At 38.2% G+C, this 17,794-nt stretch overlaps 1 protein-coding gene across 10 annotated transcripts in view; it reads right to left on the reverse strand.

The window, feature by feature from the left end:
- QKI (QKI, KH domain containing RNA binding) overlaps nt 1–17,794 on the reverse strand; it is a 108,966-nt gene that overhangs the window by 33,160 nt on the left and 58,012 nt on the right. For all 10 annotated transcript variants that reach the window (XR_014217502.1, XR_014217503.1, XR_014217504.1 and 7 more), the window contains exon 4: nt 12,631–12,774. Coding sequence is in view for 7 of the 10 variants with exons in the window: in XM_082215325.1 (XP_082071451.1) it covers nt 12,631–12,774 (144 nt within the window). In the remaining 3 variants the exon portion in view is untranslated. The remainder of the gene's footprint in view (nt 1–12,630; nt 12,775–17,794) is intronic.

Here is a 17,794-nt window from a genome sequence, read left to right on the forward strand (position 1 = left end):
AGGAATAGGCATTTTATTCTTGAAAGTCAAGTTTGTCACATTCAAATCAATTAAGAAATTTGCATGCATTCTTTTCATTGATTAAAGGTTTATGTGTACAGATTTGTTATTTTATAATTATATAAAGCTAATTCTTTCATTCTGAAATTTCTCTTCAAGAACCCAACCAAAGTTCAGAAGCCACTGAGGTTCAAACTGTGTATAAGAGAGGTGGGTGAATCATCTCCAAAGCAGCGGGGGAGGGAAAGATCCAGGTACAATTGCTGGCACCCATCCTTTTCTACTACGGCAAATAGCCACTGCAGAAGGGGGAGGGGACTTCCACCTTTAGTCCCAAACTGGATGAATTCTACTTGCTGCTACTTCCCAAAAAATCAGTGGCAAAGATGCATTCATATACTACCATCATGCCTGGCTTGGCACAGAAGGAAAAGTGCATTTGAATTTCAAGTTCAAGTAGGCACAGCGATTTATATAGAATCATAGAATCATAGAGTTGGAAGAGACCACAAGGGCCATCGAGTCCAACCCCCTGCCAAGCAGGAAACACCATCAGAGCACTCCTGACATATGGCTGTCAAGCCTCTGCTTAAAGACCTCCAAAGTAGGAGACTCCACCACACTCCTTGGCAGCAAATTCCACTGTCGAACAGCTCTTACTGTCAGGAAGTTCTTCCTAATGTTTAGGTGGAATCTTCTTTCTTGTAGTTTGGATCCATTGCTCCGTGTCCGCTTCTCTGGAGCAGTAGAAAACAACCTTTCTCCCTCCTCTATGTGACATCCTTTTATATATTTGAACATGGCTATCATATCACTCCTTAACCTCCTCTTCTCCAGGCTAAACATGCCCAGCTCCCTTAGCCGTTCCTCATAAGGCATCGTTTCCAGGCCTTTGACCATTTTGGTTGCCCTCCTCTGGACATGTTCCAGTTTGTCAGTGTCCTTCTTGAATTGTGGTGCCCAGAACTGGACACAGTACTCCAGGTGTGGTCTGACCAGAGCAGAATACAGTGGCACTATTACTTCCCTTGATCTAGATGCTATACTCCTATTGATGCAGCCCAGAATTGCATTGGCTTTTTTAGCTGCCGCGTCACACTGTTGGCTCATGTCAAGTTTGTGGTCAATATGGATGAGCATTTTCATTAATTTATGGGACATCTGGCCAGGCAGTATTTTCCAAGCATTAATCCACACACTGGGTGGTAACCAACTAAGTTTTACTCAGAGTAGAGCCATTAAAATGAATGGACCTAACTTAACAATGTTCATTAACTTTAATGGGTCTACTTTGAGGAAACCTGGTTGAATGCCACACATAATTCTTACACCCCATATTGCAACAACACATTTCCAATTGACTAAATTACTCATGCTACTCTAGTTATACTTTTCAAAACTCTTATATTTAAAACATTTAAAATAGTACAAATAAAGTCTCCCAATCAGACTATAAGCCATAAGTTAATTATTCAGGTTCTCAGTTTAGGCTTTATGACAGGATTCTACCACCAACACCCCAGCACAAATTTATTGTCATAGCAGGTCAATGCTTACGCAGTGAAACATTTGAAATATTTCCATGCATGTTCTAGACTTCTTGTTATATGCCAACAGAGTTCTCTAATAGATTTAAACATACACCGAAGTTTATTCAGGAGCTCAGCAAAACTTGATGTTTCTTGCTTTACTATGTCATACTGCAAAAATATAAACACAGCACACCTAGCATCATTTGATTAACTACAGCTTATTGCTAACTGCATCAATTAAGAGTTACTACATACTCCATATTAAAAACTGCTTTTTCAAGTCAGTTATCCCAAATGCTTACAAATTAACACAAGTAGTTGTTAGAAGCAGCCATGTGCTTGCACTAGAAAATCTTACTGGTATTATCTTACTGGACTGAATTTCAGAATCTAAACATGAAAGGTAAATCTTAGGTTATGTTGTCACGCAGTTTAGAACATTAGTTACAAAGCAACATTGTGATCTTCTTTAACAGCAGTGCCTCAGAGGAAATGAATGAAAAATTGAAGTATTTAGTCAAGTCAAGCATGTATCACTCTAAGTCAGACATGAGTACTGGGACAGGAGGTGTAACACTACAAGTGGCAGGAGCAGCAGGGAGTTGCAGTATTCCTGGACATGAGCAGGACAGGATGAAAACTTGGTCATAACTCTACAGCTCACTATAACAAAGGCAATACCCAAGCCAATACTTTAAAAGGATATGCTACACATGTACTGGATAATAGCTCTACTGTATTATACTTAAATCTTGCTGACATGTGGCACATGTGCTCAACTACCATTACTTTAGAGAAAATAATAATTGAAGAAACAGATTTTAAAAGATGTAAATAAGCCTGCAAACAAACATTTCCTTGTTTTCACAACACCTAAGGAGTTATTCAGGATAATTGTACAGTACATTGTAAGAAGGCGATCATGGACAGAGATCACTTCAATCTGTTTTAAATTAGTTTTGTCTTAATCTTCAATTATGGTTGCTATAAGAGATACATAGAATAGAAAGACAAGCAATGTAAAAAACATGATAGTTAATTTAATTATGAAAAGATCTTGGCGTATTTTCCATTTAAGTTTTTTAAAACAGGCCTCTTCTATACATCATTTTATGGATCAAAGGAATTTATGGTATCTACAACAGATTATGGGATACTAAAGTTAGGGCAAGCTTTCGAATTAGGATTAAAGACGCATGGCTCAGTTTTAAGATGATTAAAGTAGACTGGTAGCAAATTAAGTTCTACAAATGGTTAGGGATAAGATTATGATGATCGTCCCCAGTCTTCTATACATCCGCTTTTCTATGATTAAGATTGGTAATCTTATCTTATTGCTGTTTGGGGGAAGAAAAGATTTGGTAGCTTATATATACATCATGACAATTCTATGCTTTAAAGGTATTAACCCTCGGACATAAATTTGAATGCTGAACTCCAATGTGATCTCTGTCAAACATTGCAGAGCTGCCCACTCGATCTGTGGAACTGCTATTTCTCTAAGGGCCACGTAATATTCATTCTGCAGATGCAAGGAATGAATCTTTCAGTGTGGCAGCACCTGTACTCCCCGCCTATTCATATTACGCAGGAACATCCATTGTATTGTGTTTGGCACCTGATAAAAAAAATGTTTACCCAGATGTGTGAATCTGACTTGGCTTTCAACATCTAATTTTATGAGTATTTGTAAGGTAATCCTCTTAGAGGCTTTGATGATTAAGTGGTATACAAATCCTGCTAAATAAAATAAATAAATCTTAGCCCTACCATCCCTCATTTTACTATGTTTATTCTCTGAGTAAACCTGACCGCTCTCACACACTTTTGTGCCTTCTACCTATCTGATATATTCAATGAGCTCAATTCTCCAGGAAGTACATAGATCTTTACTATACATCACATGTACACACACTTATCTGCCTGCTTATTTCTGAAAAAAATCAAATCAATTAACTGAGTATTCAAAGAACATGCAACTATATATCTTTAGGCAAAATATTTCATCTATAACCAGGCCTTTGAACTATCTGTGGCCTTTTAGAAGTGGGTGGAGTGTTTTTCATGTATTTCTCCCCTTAATTTTAATGTATATTTGGGGGCATGGGGTATTTGGCTTTTGGTTTAAATCGCTTTGGGTTGCCATGGGCAAGATAAAGCAACTAACAAATTTACTAATGATGATGATGATGATAATGTTTTGCATATTCAACAAGGACTGGATTTCTCAAACAACAGCCATTCCTGCACTGTTCTGAAAACCATTTTTGAAAAAGCCAGTTGTGATTCAACAACAGATCCTAGTGTTCCAAGAAAAAAAAGTCCAGAACACTCTCAAATCACTGTCATGTGTGAACCAAATGGTAAGCAGAAAGATTTAGAACAGACAAGTGGTAAGAAGGCAAAACATTAAGCATTCCTTTCCTCTCATTCTAAGCTCCAAACTACCCCTACCTTAAGCAGCTTTTCCTAGAAGGGGTAGAGTATCAGGATTCAGTTTAATATATTTTCATGCCACATGTAATTAGGTCTGTAAGAGCTGCTTCACCCAACACAGGACTGCTTTATTATTTGAACAGGTCACTACATCAAATTACACTTTACTTTTGAAATGCTGCCTACCTCCCACATGTGAAGCATACAACTGCAGGTGTCAGTACTCTGTCCCATCAGACTGTGGAAAGATTTTCATCCATGGTATGCGGACTAAAAGTCCCTTGGCCGCCTTCTTACTCAAGACTAGCGAGTTCAGATCCCTTTACAGTGGTACCTCTGGTTACGCACTTAATCCATTCTAGAGGTCCGTTCTTAACCTGAAACTGTTCTTAACCTGAAGCACCACTTTAGCTAATGGGGTCCCCCGCTGCTGCTGCGCAGTTGCCACACAATTTCTGTTCTCATCCTGAAGCAAAAGTTCTTAACCCAAGATAATATTTCTGGGTTAGCGGAGTCTGTAACCTGAAGCATATGTAACCCAAAGTGTGTGTAACCCGAGGTACCACTGTATCCACATTTCCCCAAGTTCAGAGGGCTCAGTGTTTTGATAAGGAAAACTCATCTTTGAATAATAGTTACCCATGACTATGAAAGTCTGGAAAACCTATTAGATGTTCTCTAGTTTAGCTTATTCAAAATTTTGCTTATATTTTGCAATATTGTTCTTTCCTGATTCTAAATGAAGTTTCTTAATTTAACCGAGTGATGTTGACTGAGTAATTTGACAATCTAGCCCAGCCCCCACATATCAGAATGCACAATGAATGCTTAGATAAAGAGTGGGTGTGGAGAAGATGGGCTTAGTATGTGTTTTGGAGGTAATGGAATATCAGCCAAGTGCTCCTTCCCCCTGATTGTAACTTAAGATTCCAAATAGCACCTCCTGCATACATGTCTATAATGAAATTTAGGAGGTGGAAGCTAGCATTGACAGATTGATCTATACACCAGTGGTCATCCGGATCTGTAGCAAATTGTCACAATCTCCATTAAATGGATAAATCTGTAAGTTATTTTCCACTGCCCTTTGCTTCAACTAGCACTTTTTACCATCCTTCATCCATTGCTCTATGTTTTAATGTGCAAATATCTGCCACAAATATAGCTGAAGCTCAAAAGATTTTACATAATACTCCAGAGTACAGTTCATTGGTTAAAATAACCCAATGCTATGCAGTCAGTGCCAACAGATTGCTGCCACCCACTTATTGCAGAAGTGGTTTCCTAACATCTATTTTGGGAGCAAACCCTCAACAATGTTCTATGCTGCAATGCAACGCTACAGTTTAGCCCAGAGCTAACTAATTTTTGTTCATTTCCAAATCAGCCATTGGTGTGGTTTGTTAGCCATCGCATTCTCTTTTTAAATCTTAAAATTTGTTGGTACAAACTATGTGTCTGACATGACAACATTCTATTCCAAACTGCATACTTTATAATAGTCCTAAAATGCATGGGTTTTTAAAATAGAAGTATGATTAATGTACTTCTCATTGTGAAAGAGGGCTTTATCCTAGAGAAAAGAGTCCTTACTATTTATATCAGTAAATGCCTGAACATGAAATGGCACGCAAATGTTCAGCACAACAGACAGAACAATCAAGCAAGACAGCCTGGCATTGTTTGAAGATGACATTGTCATAATTAGAACCTTTTAAATTCACAAATATATTCCATTTAGGATTCCATCTACTAGTCCTTGGCATTTTTAAATTTTATTAACTCAACCACTATTATCTTCAAATACTAGCTTCTCCCATTTACAATGTGTAAGTGCTCAGAAAAAATCCACAAAAATATCATTTTTTTATCATTTTAGTGGAATATATAGTATCATGAGTCAGTTTTACCAAGTTACAACTACACAAGTTAAGATGACTTGGAAAATAAAGCAACTACAACTGTACACAGCCAACCCTTTATAAAATTATGAAGAGGCAGAATGACCACTAAATTTCTCTCTATAAATCAGAAAAATCACAACCCAACTTACTTTTTCTGGGAGGGGCTTATCAACCTTTGGAAGACCTGGAACATGACACAAAAACTGGAGTTAGAAAGGGGAAGTCCCTTACCTGTTAGGAGAATTCTTCCTAAGTGACCCTGTCTAGCCAAGTAATAGGTGGGAGCACTGGAACCTTTTAACTACCAATGCACAGGAAGTACCATCCAACACATGGAGATAAAGTCTTTAAAGCAGAGCTACTGCTCAGTCCCTCTGCTTCTCTATCTTTTAGTAAATAAAAAAATATTTCCCAAAAGAGGGAAGTGGTAGGGATACCTGACTAGACAATGGCACTTGGGAAGAACTCTGTTTACAGGGAAGCAACCTCCATTTCTCATTCAGATGGCATAGGGTCCGGATCACAGGCGTAAGAAAGATGAAAACAGTATGACCAGGTGTGTCAACCAAATCACTACTAGCAGATAGGCAGCAGGGCAAGCCTTTTAGATTGTGCAGTTTGAAAGACCGAGGCCTAAAGGTTTGCAATGGCTCTAGAGAACAGTGTTATCAAGAACTCGGGAGAAAATATGTCTCCCTGCATATGCTACTCAGGATACAAGTTATGACCCCTGTATAATTATCAGATAGGAAGCTAGTTATTCTGTGGCTTAATTTTAATAAACAACAATTTTGCAAGGTAATTTGATGATCAGGGCTAACTAATGAGCTACATAGGTAAGCAAATACCAAACCTGAGCTTCCCATATAGATATTCAAAGTTTTGGTCATTATGCCATTATTTAGTTCTATGGAAGGAGGTAAAATGCCAGAACAACTGGATACAGAATACTTTGTGGTAGTGTCTGCTAAAGTCTGGTGTTATGGCAGCTTCATCATCACTGAAAACAGAAAGCATGTGAAGCAGATGCACAAAACTCCTATGTATTATGCTTTACATTTGCAAATATGATCCTACACTAGCTCCAAGTTCTTTATGCCATCTCTGCTCAAGTGCAGTAACATCAGAAAACAGATGAGCAGCATCATTTAAAATGCAAACACAACTGCTGACTTTAAGACTGCGTGGAATCAGAGCTGGATCAACCTCATCTAGTCAAATTCCTGCCACTGTAGAAAATTCACTATTACAAATGAATATGTTCTTAACATAGTTCAGAAAGTTGCTGTAACAGATTTATGATTTTGTAATTTCCAATTAGGGACGCGGGTGGCGCTGTGGGCTAAAGCCTCAACGCCTAGGGCTTGCCGATCGAAAGGTTGGCGGTTCGAATCCCCGCGGCGGGGTGCGCTCCCGCTGTTCGGTCCCAGCGCCTGCCCACCTAGCAGTTCGAAAGCACCCCCGGGTGCAAGTAGATAAATAGGTACCGCTTACCAGCGGGAAGGTAAACGGCGTTCCGTGTGCGGCTCTGGCTCGCCAGAGCAGCGATGTCACGCTGGCCACGTGACCCGGAAGTGTCCCCGGACAGCGCTGGCCCCCGGCCAATAAATGTGAGATGGGCGCACAAACCCCACAGTCTGTCAAGACTGGCCCGTTCGGGCAGGGGTACCTTTACCTTTACCTTTAATTTCCAATTGGGTTCGGTCACTACTAGAGATGTCCTGTTATAATAAGACCACTGTACTAGTAAATCTTATTTTCAGCCTCATTCAGTAATCTGGTCAAAATGTCTAGCAGATTACAAAAGTAAATTTAGTTCAAAAAGAAGAAAGAAAATCAGAGAAGCTTTTTACTTCTGCTTTAAATTAACATATTAGAACTGTCACAGAACACACTGGCGTGAAAGAGAACTACGGCTTGCTTGTTATAAGAAGGAACCATGTTCTTATGCTCCTTAAATATTAAAGCAGTTTCCTTTAATTCTAGCACTTCTTACAGATACTCAGCCTGGTTGGCACAACACTATTTTATTGCAGGCCCTCACTACTCACATAGTTCAAGTGAACTTCTGCAAATTAAGCTGATGCAACTTACAGAGCATGTTACCAGGTTCTGTGAATCTCATTTGACCAGAAGCCAAATAAGAGATTGTAGAACCACCTGATAGTAAAAAAAAATCCTAAATGTAAGATGGATCTATTATAACAGCCAATTCAATTATTAAAAGGAATGCAGAAGTAAAACATAATTTACAGTTCTCCAACCTCTGTTCCCATCATTAACTGAGAAGCAAGTTCTTTGATTTCACCTGCATTTATGAGCCACAACTACATCTGACATTATACTATAAAGTTTTGACTGCCTGAACTGGCAAATGTAAAACCAAGCAGAGCAGCCAAGTACTACATTAAAAAAAACAGCAAAATACTGGCATCAAATCAGGTCTGAGGTCTTGTGGTGGCTGAGAGGTGTATCAACTAGAGGCCAGTAATAAGGGGCCTAACAAACCAGAACTCTGATTGTAATGCATACTTCAGCTGCTGATAGTCCAAGGTTAAAAAAAATTTACACTGAACAAAACCTGCTTCTGCTATAGGCAGAAAGACGAGTACATTCCTGACAGAAGAAATGGCCTTATCTCCATCTTTTAGAATGCATTTGGAAACTCTGATTCGCTGGCCTTGATACTTAACTTTAAGAGAAGCAATCAGGATCCTCTAAATCTAAATTCAACGTGTTAAGTATCCCTAGACCCCTACCATTTTATGAGCTAAAGATTTAAATATTCTCCTTGCAACAGTGGATATTTCAACTATTCCCTCGGGTGACTGGACTGAATTATTGTTAATTAAACTCAACTGTTGGTGGATACAGATTTAGCTATGTTATAGTAACCAAAACTATGGCTAGAGCCATAGTTCTGTTTATTCAAACCATGCCACTTTAAATTATTTTCTGTTCTGAAACAACGCTTAGAAGTGTGGTGGGATCAGCAGCACATTACCTACACCTAAACCATTTGTGAGGCATTCACCACCTAAGCGGAACCCATGATATTCCAGATGAACCCATTCCAGATATTCCTGGGGGGGCCATCTACCACAAAAAGGGTGGAATAAAATTTGACAATATAATCACAGGATGTCATGAGATCTTCCTTAGGAAAAAATGTAAAGCCTACAAAATTAACAAATTGCTGTCCATGTAAAAACTGTCCAAGAAACCAGATGTTTGATCTGCCTAAACTGCATTAACTATTGTGAATAGTTTATCATTCCCTCTAATAGTAAACTACACGACTGGAGACAAAGCAGAGCTGTTAAGAAATAAGAAGGAAGTATCAGCATATTTGAGCAAAACCTAAGGTATGCAAAAAAACAACAAAGTTAAAAACCCAAGAGGGAGTAACCCCTCCACCAGCAGTCCAGCTAGAACTGATGATGCTCAGTGACCTCCAAATGCAATGTCGGGTGTCTGTTCTATTCATTAATGATCTAGAGTTATATGTCAGCAGTGAGGTGGTTATGTTTGTTGATAACACTAAATTGTTTAAGGTGGTTAAAACAAAAAGACTGCAATAAGCTTCAAAATTATTTCTGCAAGGTAGCTGAATGGGCAGATGCTACGTGTGCAGTGATGCAGATTAAGGCAAAACCCAATTAAATCCTCATTTCACATATACACAAATGAGGTGTGTAGCTTAATAAAAGTGTTCACCCAGTGTGTAACAGTTGTGAAAAATGCAAACTCTAGGAAAGGGATGGGAAATAAAACTGTCAATAACATAATGCTTTTATATAAATCTAAGGTGGAACCACATGTGGAATATGCTGTGTGGCTCTGGTTGCCTCACCTGAAAAAAATATTATTGTAGAGCTGGAAAAGGTTCAGAAAGGGAAAAGTTCAGAAATGGGCTAGATAAATTGCCCTATAAGTAATATTTGTGGGGTTTATAGTTCAGAAAAAGCAGTAAGGCGGAGAACGTTGAAAAGGTGGATAAAATATTGGTGTGAAGATGGTATTAAATCTCAGGACAATGAAGTTTAACACTGGAAGATTCAGAACAGACAAAAAGAAGTCTTCACACAACACATAGCACTATGGAGTTCTCCCCTTGACAAGATACAGTGGTAGCCAACAACCTTAAACCTTTCAAAAAAGAATTGCATGGACAAAATGCTATCAATGGCTACTAGCCTTGTTGACTGTACACATGCCTCTGAGCATATGACTTATGATTTGTGAGTCTCTGAAACCATTTGTAAATGCAGTTTCAGACCTTGGTTAAACTAGAACCCCGGTTAACCTTTTTAGTATCAGTGCTGTAAAGGCTTGAGGGAAGAGGGATTAAGGAGGAAGAACAAGCAACTATTTCTGAGGTTGACTCCATACTTATAAAGTAAGTGGCAGTTAACATAGAACCAATGTAAATTTACAATGAAACAGAGAACCACTCTTAGCATAAAAAGCATGGGGAGGTTTAGTGGCAGACTCACAAAACAAATCACTTCCATTACTTTAACATCACATTTGGGAAGTCAACCTAGCAATTTATAAAGAGGAATAATCAAGACCAGTATTTATGCAAACTGTCCCTTCACACTTATGACATTATTAATAACAAATATGGTCCTCTCCATGTTCCATATATACAGCAATAGTCATTAACATTTAGTTACAAGGTACTCAAACCACCTCTCCCTTTTCATGACTTTACGAATATTCATTCATAAGCTCCTAAAGCAAAGAAAATCCAATACTGAAATGGAGACAGAGAAAAACCAGCATGTGATAAAACAATGAACAGTGTAAAAAAGAATGATTCAAATTATCAAGCAGAATTAAGCAATGATTTACACAAACAAAAACTTGATTTGTAGTGAAATTAGGAGCTGACTGTCTGCAACTTGCATGCATCACAAATACTCTCGCCTTTATGCACACCGTATTCTTTATATCCTGATTTGAGCCTATCATTATCTCTGGAGGAGCACATTCATAATCTGAGTAACTTTTCAAAATAAATTTAACACAGCTGACTCCCAAATGAAAGCTGTACCAGTTAAAATTGCTACAATCTTAAAGTCATACACTTCCAAATGCATCAAGATCTGTTCAACTACTTGACTATGCATGCAACACTGAAACACATACACTTCATTGTCTGACATCAACTGGGTTAAGCTTTAAAGGGTTTTAATCAGCAGATCAGCTAATCATCGTATTGAGTAAAATCAAAAATATATTTTATTGTTCATTAAATTATACATTCTTATGCTTCATGTGCTGTAAAAAGGGCATCTAAGTTGATTTTGTAATACGCAAAAGGTTTTTTAATTTAATCAGTTCAAAGGAAGATAGCTTCAAGTACAGTACAGTGCAATCAGTTGACAGTCCTAGTATATGTATACATGTTTAATATTAAGGTATCAGTTTCAAATAATCATTTTCAAAATCAGTTTCAATCAGTTCTATGAAACTATCAACCAGCTACTAAATTGTAGTTTTAAATGATGAAGAAAGCAGCAGTTATGTATTTCTGCTCCTTTCTCTCCAATTAAGGTCTAACTAAAGATAACTTCAGTGAAATTTCCTAATGTCTCAATCATTTGTTAAAAATATGAAAACTGTACTCTGAACCATTTTGTCTAGTACAGTAATACCTTAAATTATACTGACCAAACATGTTTTTCTGTGGTACTAATGTATAATTTGTACTTGATACTACTTCTTTCCTCTATATGACAAATACTTCAGCTTCATTTTAAAAACCTATCATTGAGAATTACACTGCATTGTGCTTATCTTCCTTGTAAAAATCTCTCAAATTTCACATAACCTGATAATGTTATATATTATCATACACGCATCAAATGGAATTTCTCCAACTCCAAAACTGAATACCCATGAAGTTAATTATGAATTTTTTTTCCATGGGAAATTAGCACTGCCCCTTATAATCAGTGAATTCTGTTCATTCTTTCATGGAAACACTGAACAAGTCAAAGCAAAAACAGTTTGAACACCTGCAACCTTAAAATGATCTCATTCATACATTTCTATTTCTATTTCCTAGTCTTCTATGTCCTGTTGGCAATATGTAGAATTAGTAAAGACCTATTTAGTAATACCTCACCAAATCAATTTTATAAAAACTTGATTCATCACATGTGGCAGCCAAATAAATATTATGGCCACCATCAAGAAACTGGGGAGGTTTACTTGTAGTTAGATAGGAGTTAACACTTTGTTAGGCCCCACCCACTTTTTAAATTGCACATCTTGCATAGAACCCAGATAGTTACTTTAGGTGTACCCAAGTGTTTTCTTATGGCTTTCTGAACTTTTGACATTTCTTCTCTTAACAACAACCCTCTGTAACGTGCTAAACGTGCTTTTGAAAGATTCACTTTCTAAGTTTCACAAGTTTAAAAAGTAGTTTGCTTTGTTTTTATGTCAACAGCCTCACACATTTCTCTAGATTGTGGTCAAAGATCTCTAAAGTGACCCATAGTTTTCAATTATGGGAATGCATTATAAATTATCCTTTTCCATTAGGAGAAATCTGAGTTTTGAACAAGTTATAGATTTATTCCTATTAATATCCTTTATGACATTGTAGTACATCATTTAGTAGTACATCAAAAAATACTCCACTATGAAACTACACTCACAAGAATGTAACCTAATCTGAAGATTCTCATTCCCAATTTAAAGAACACATCATAAAACATGAATATTTCAATATATTTACTTACTGCAGGTACCAGTAATTTTTTTACTTCTTCTACAGCCCTCTTCAGTTTTATTTCTGCTCTGTTTTGAGCATCTTCCACAGTGATTAGTACATGCAGGTCTTCATTCAGATGTTCCCAGTTCGGCTTTCCTCTGTTTTGTTCTTCCTGGAAAAAAAACACCGCCATCATATTTATTTTGAGTTGTCTTAGCTGCAACATGTTTTGTTAAGATACCTGATCCATTTATAAGTTATAAAAATGCAATTGCATCCAGAGAAGTAACTGATTTCTTGGTAGATGAGAAACCGCAAGAGAGAAATCAATATTGTGTGATCTCCACATAGTTAACTTCTGGTGGAAAGCATGAGGTTGTTGTTGTGTTTGGGGTGGAGAGGCAATAACTATATTCTCTCTTACTTTGTGTTACGTTATGCCAGTGGTGGATTATGGGGGTGCAACTGGTTCACTCACAGCTGGGCACAGAGCCTCAGGGCTGCCACAACTATGATTTACCAAAAAGCACAAGAGGTGAGGGGAACCAAATTTTGTTGTTGCACAGGGCGCTGTTGCAATGGGAGACCCTGATATCCACCACTGGCTGTGCCCCCCCCCCTACAGGGCAAACATTCTCTGACTGATGTTCACAGCACTCCCTTCAAAATTCAAAATGTGTCTCTCTCATCTTAAAAGATTAGTGCCCCCTTTTATAGGCAATACATGGCTGTATCCTGGGTCATTGGTTGAAACTTCAGAAGTTTCCCCATCAAATCTGAAGAGAAAATGTGGGGTACACTCAATGGTGCTTTCTTCTGAATAGACATACTTAGGAATGGGCTGTATGTTACATACAAATGTACTATACAAGTCTCAATTATGCTATCTGTGAAACATTTACTGAATGTTTGGAAGAAGGCTTTTATAACCTTTAGTTTGTAAAAAATTCAACCAATCAGGTTATGGTCAGATGACAAGACAAATGACAAAAAGGTCCAATTCAGATTTAACACAGCTTATAGCTAAGCTCAGAAAATAGACAAGAGGGAGCATTTATGCACCAAGGTAGAGGAAGGAGTGTAAGCCACAGATGTTCCCAAGAGCAGGGCATTTACTGTAACAGTAACTGAAATTTATCACTATTATTCTGAACAGCAGTTGACACAACACAGAATAAGTAGCATTACATCTGCACAAGTCAAACTGTCATTCAGTTGGAAACTTGGTTTGGAGGGGGAACTTTTAAAGGTGATTGTTGGTGTGACAGCAATTCCAAGTTTACTAAGAGTAAATACTTCATGGAAACAAAATAATTCTCCCAGAGTGTGACATGACCTTCAAGAATATTTTGTCTAACACTTGGGTTGAGGCAGGGGCATATGTGGGAATGTAAGGGACCACTCAGAACAAATAACCACTGCATGTTATATTGAACAGAAATATAATAATAATTTGACATTTCACAGTAAAGTACAATCTAAACTTACAGCACAAAAACTCCTATGCAAACAGCCCACATATTCTAAGACATAATTACAAATCAGAAGTGAAAGTCATGGAAAGATCAGACTACTGTTGATGATTTAAAGGATTTATACAACAACTTTGGAAGCAAATAGCTAATTTGTCTACTGAAAAGTCCTATTAAGAACTGTATATAGTTCCATTCTACCCCAGCCTTTGTCCGGGTGCTTCAGAAATTATCCTGATTTTTTTTAAACAAAATTTAGTAAAAATATGCAAGTGGCTAACATGAACAGCATTTATCATTTAAGCCACATTACTAGTATGTTTAAAGTGCCATATCTGGTATGCACTGCCTATGTGGGGCAGTATATGTATGTGTATGCAGACTTGATGAATGAACCTTCCAAAATGGTGCCAGACCTTTCCATGGTCTTAACAAGGGGTGTAGATGTATGGCATAGAGTGAATACATTTGCATTCACTGCCGTACAAGTACAGTCATTATTATTCACCCTGCACCTTACAATCCTGAAATTGCCACGGGTAAGCCATGTTTCTTAAATGGCCAACCTAAGAATTGAGGAGCAAGGGCTTCTAACTCTAGGCATTGCTGTCTTGAAATGATGGAACTAAAACCACTTACACAGTGGCTCTAGGTAAAGGTAAAGGACCCCAGGACGGTTAAGTCCAGTAAAAGGTGACTATGGGGTGCGACGCTCATCTCGCTTTACACAATGGCTCTATCCATATCAAGGCATATTTGACCAACTGACAGGCTTTGGAACCCCAATTCTATTTTACTTGAAAATTGAAGATATGCAATAAAAAGTTTTGTATCAATACATGGACAGTTAAAATTTAACTGTCACATTAGAAGTAAGATACATTATATACATTAAGTATCCCAAAGAGTTTTGATGCAAGTATTGTGTGCCACCATCTGACAAGAAGGCCACAAATTATACACTAAGTGCAGCATTTCCTAATGCAGAAGTAATTCTATAACATGACATTTAAGAACACAGTGATTGTTCTACCCTCTGCTAATGTATTGCTGAAGATGTGTATATTTCACAAAGCAGGTTAGCTGGGATGTTCGCTGCTGACAGGAAGAGTCATCTGCAGAGAGTAACTGTACAACATAAAAGATAAAGCAAGAGAAAACTGGTGTTCCATATACTTATATAATTTAGATGATGGTGTAGAACATGCAATGAAGTGTTTTGTGTGGAGTGGCTTTTCTGCCAGCCATGCAGTCTTTCAGGTTTCTTCATTATATGACCCTTCCCCATTACTTTCTGTCCTCATCACACACACACACACACACACACCGGCACTAAGCATTCTGTGGATGTTGAGCATCAGCTTGCACTTGGCTATTCAGGGAAGGTTTTGCTCCCTTATTTTTATTCAACTTGGGATTTCCCTACTCCCAGTTTTGATGACATAGGCATTATAACCAGAATGGCGCAGTAATCAGAGTGCTAACCTAGGACCTAGGAGTCAAAGGTTCAAATCTATATTTAGTCACAAAGCTCAATGGACCTTGGATAACTCACAACCTAACAGTATTGTTTGGGGGTTTAAAAATGGGAAACAGAACCATATACAGTGGTACCTTGGTTCTCAAACTTAATCCATTCCGGGAGTCTGTTCAACTCCCGAAACCATTCGGAAACCAAGGCACAGCTTCCAATTGGCTGCAGGAGCTTCCTGTACTCAATCAGAAGCCGTGTAAACCGCATTGGACGTTCGGCTTCCAAAAAACATTCCAGGTTTTGCGGAGTTCAGGAGCCAAGCTGTTTGAGTACCAAGGTACCACTCTATGCCACTTTTGTTTCCTTGGAGGGAGTGGGATAACTAATAGTAAAAATTCAGCACCTGGGTTCATTATTAATTTAACCTGCTGTGCTCTTACCTACCTCATACATCTGTCTTTAAAGCCTCATAGTATGTCAATTTAACAGGCTCATAAATATTAACCTCAAATCAAGTTAAATCATGAAACTCAAGTTAAAACAGCAACATTTTAATCATGCAGCAATATTGAAAATCTCTTACTGCATATTAATCAAGTGCTCAATTTGGCTATAACATACTAAACACTAGCACCAGCAATTAAAAGGCTGAAGCACATGGCCCAATCTGTTTCACAGCCCAATCACTATTATGCCAGGTATTACAATCCCTTTGTGCACCCAAGCAAAACCGGTGGGGGCAGGGGGGGGAGTGTGACCTTTTCTGCTATGGTGTTCTGCCCCTGGAACTTTCTCCCAAGAGAAGCTTTTCAGTTTCAGGTAAAGATTCTATTCGCTGAGACTTTTCAGGGTGTTTAGTTTTGACTGATGGGTTTGTCCATGATTTTGTTGCTCTTTTGTTTTCATCTTATTCTGCTATGCCTTATAAATCTTTATTACTACTGTATCATTCAACATTTTCTAAACTGCTTTGGGAGTTTGTATGCTTGAAAAGTTTAAAGTAGGGGTAACGTCAATGTGTTCAGGAGGAACTCCCAAAAGTGAAAGAGTTTTGCTCTCCTTATTCTGATAGTTCTAAAGCCACTGAGTTTTGTTACTACCCAAAAACCAAAACTCCCTATTTTCACAAAAATTGAGGGTGCTATTCAATGTTGTCCACAATCAAAGTAGACCTATTGAAAACAATGGACTTAAGCAACCTAAATGCATTTATTTCAATGGGTCTAGTTAGATATCAACCTGAGTACTGATCCCATTTACTGTCTTTTCTAGTAGTTCTCAGATCATTAGTGCTCAGCTTTGAATCAGATGCAGCTTCTAGATTTAACTCATTTTGCACCATAATTCCTGCAATAGATTACCGGTACCAAAGTATTTTAGATACATAATGATCAAGGTTCATATGAACTTGAGTCACCTTCCTTACTAATTATCGCTACTATGAAATTTCACAGACCATAGTATCTCTAAGTACAAAACTGACCAAAACTTCATTACAAGTTGAGGTTAGAACAGCTATGAACACATAGTGAGGATTTGGTGCATGGGGGGGTGTTATACTAGGTTAAAAATCATATTGAAACCCAGGGTAATTCTAACATATGTGGAGTCACAAAGCTATGTAAGTACCTTGATTATCAGAATGGACAACCAAAGTTGTAACAGAAGGCCAGTGTTGAAAGCCTATAGCCCATCAAGAAGTGAACCAAGACAGCTTAGTGCTTAGCAACTCAACTGATTGCCATAGGCAACCAGGGATTCTGTGCATATGAGTGCACAGAACTCCACTAATGAGGTGAGGTGGAAGAAAGCTCCATCCCTTCATCAGCCCTACAGCTGGCTTGCAAGAGGTACAATCACTCCAGTGCCAAAGGGAAGGAATATGACACAAAGAGCTGATATGGCTTGTTAACAGACTGGAAAAATCAGACGAGGATTTACCATGTGGCCTTAGTCCAGCCCACCTCTATCAGCCATTAGCTGTCTAGTTGCAATATTATAGCAAACAATTCTACAATTCTGTGAAGAATTGTAGTCACTGTGAAGACGGTAGTCACGTAATCTGGGGAACCGGGTTCGCGTCTCTGCTCCTCCACATGCAGCTGCTGGGTGACCTTGGGCCAGTCACACTTCTTTGAAGTCTCTCAGCCCCACTCACCTCACAGAGTGTTTGTTGTGGGGGAGGAAGGGAGAGGAGAATGTTAGCCGCTTTGAGACTCCTTAAAGGGAGTGAAAGGCGGGATATC

The sequence above is a fragment of the Podarcis vaucheri genome (assembly GCF_965113315.1).
Source record: "Podarcis vaucheri genome assembly, chromosome: 3".
Taxonomy (NCBI): domain Eukaryota; kingdom Metazoa; phylum Chordata; class Lepidosauria; order Squamata; family Lacertidae; genus Podarcis; species Podarcis vaucheri.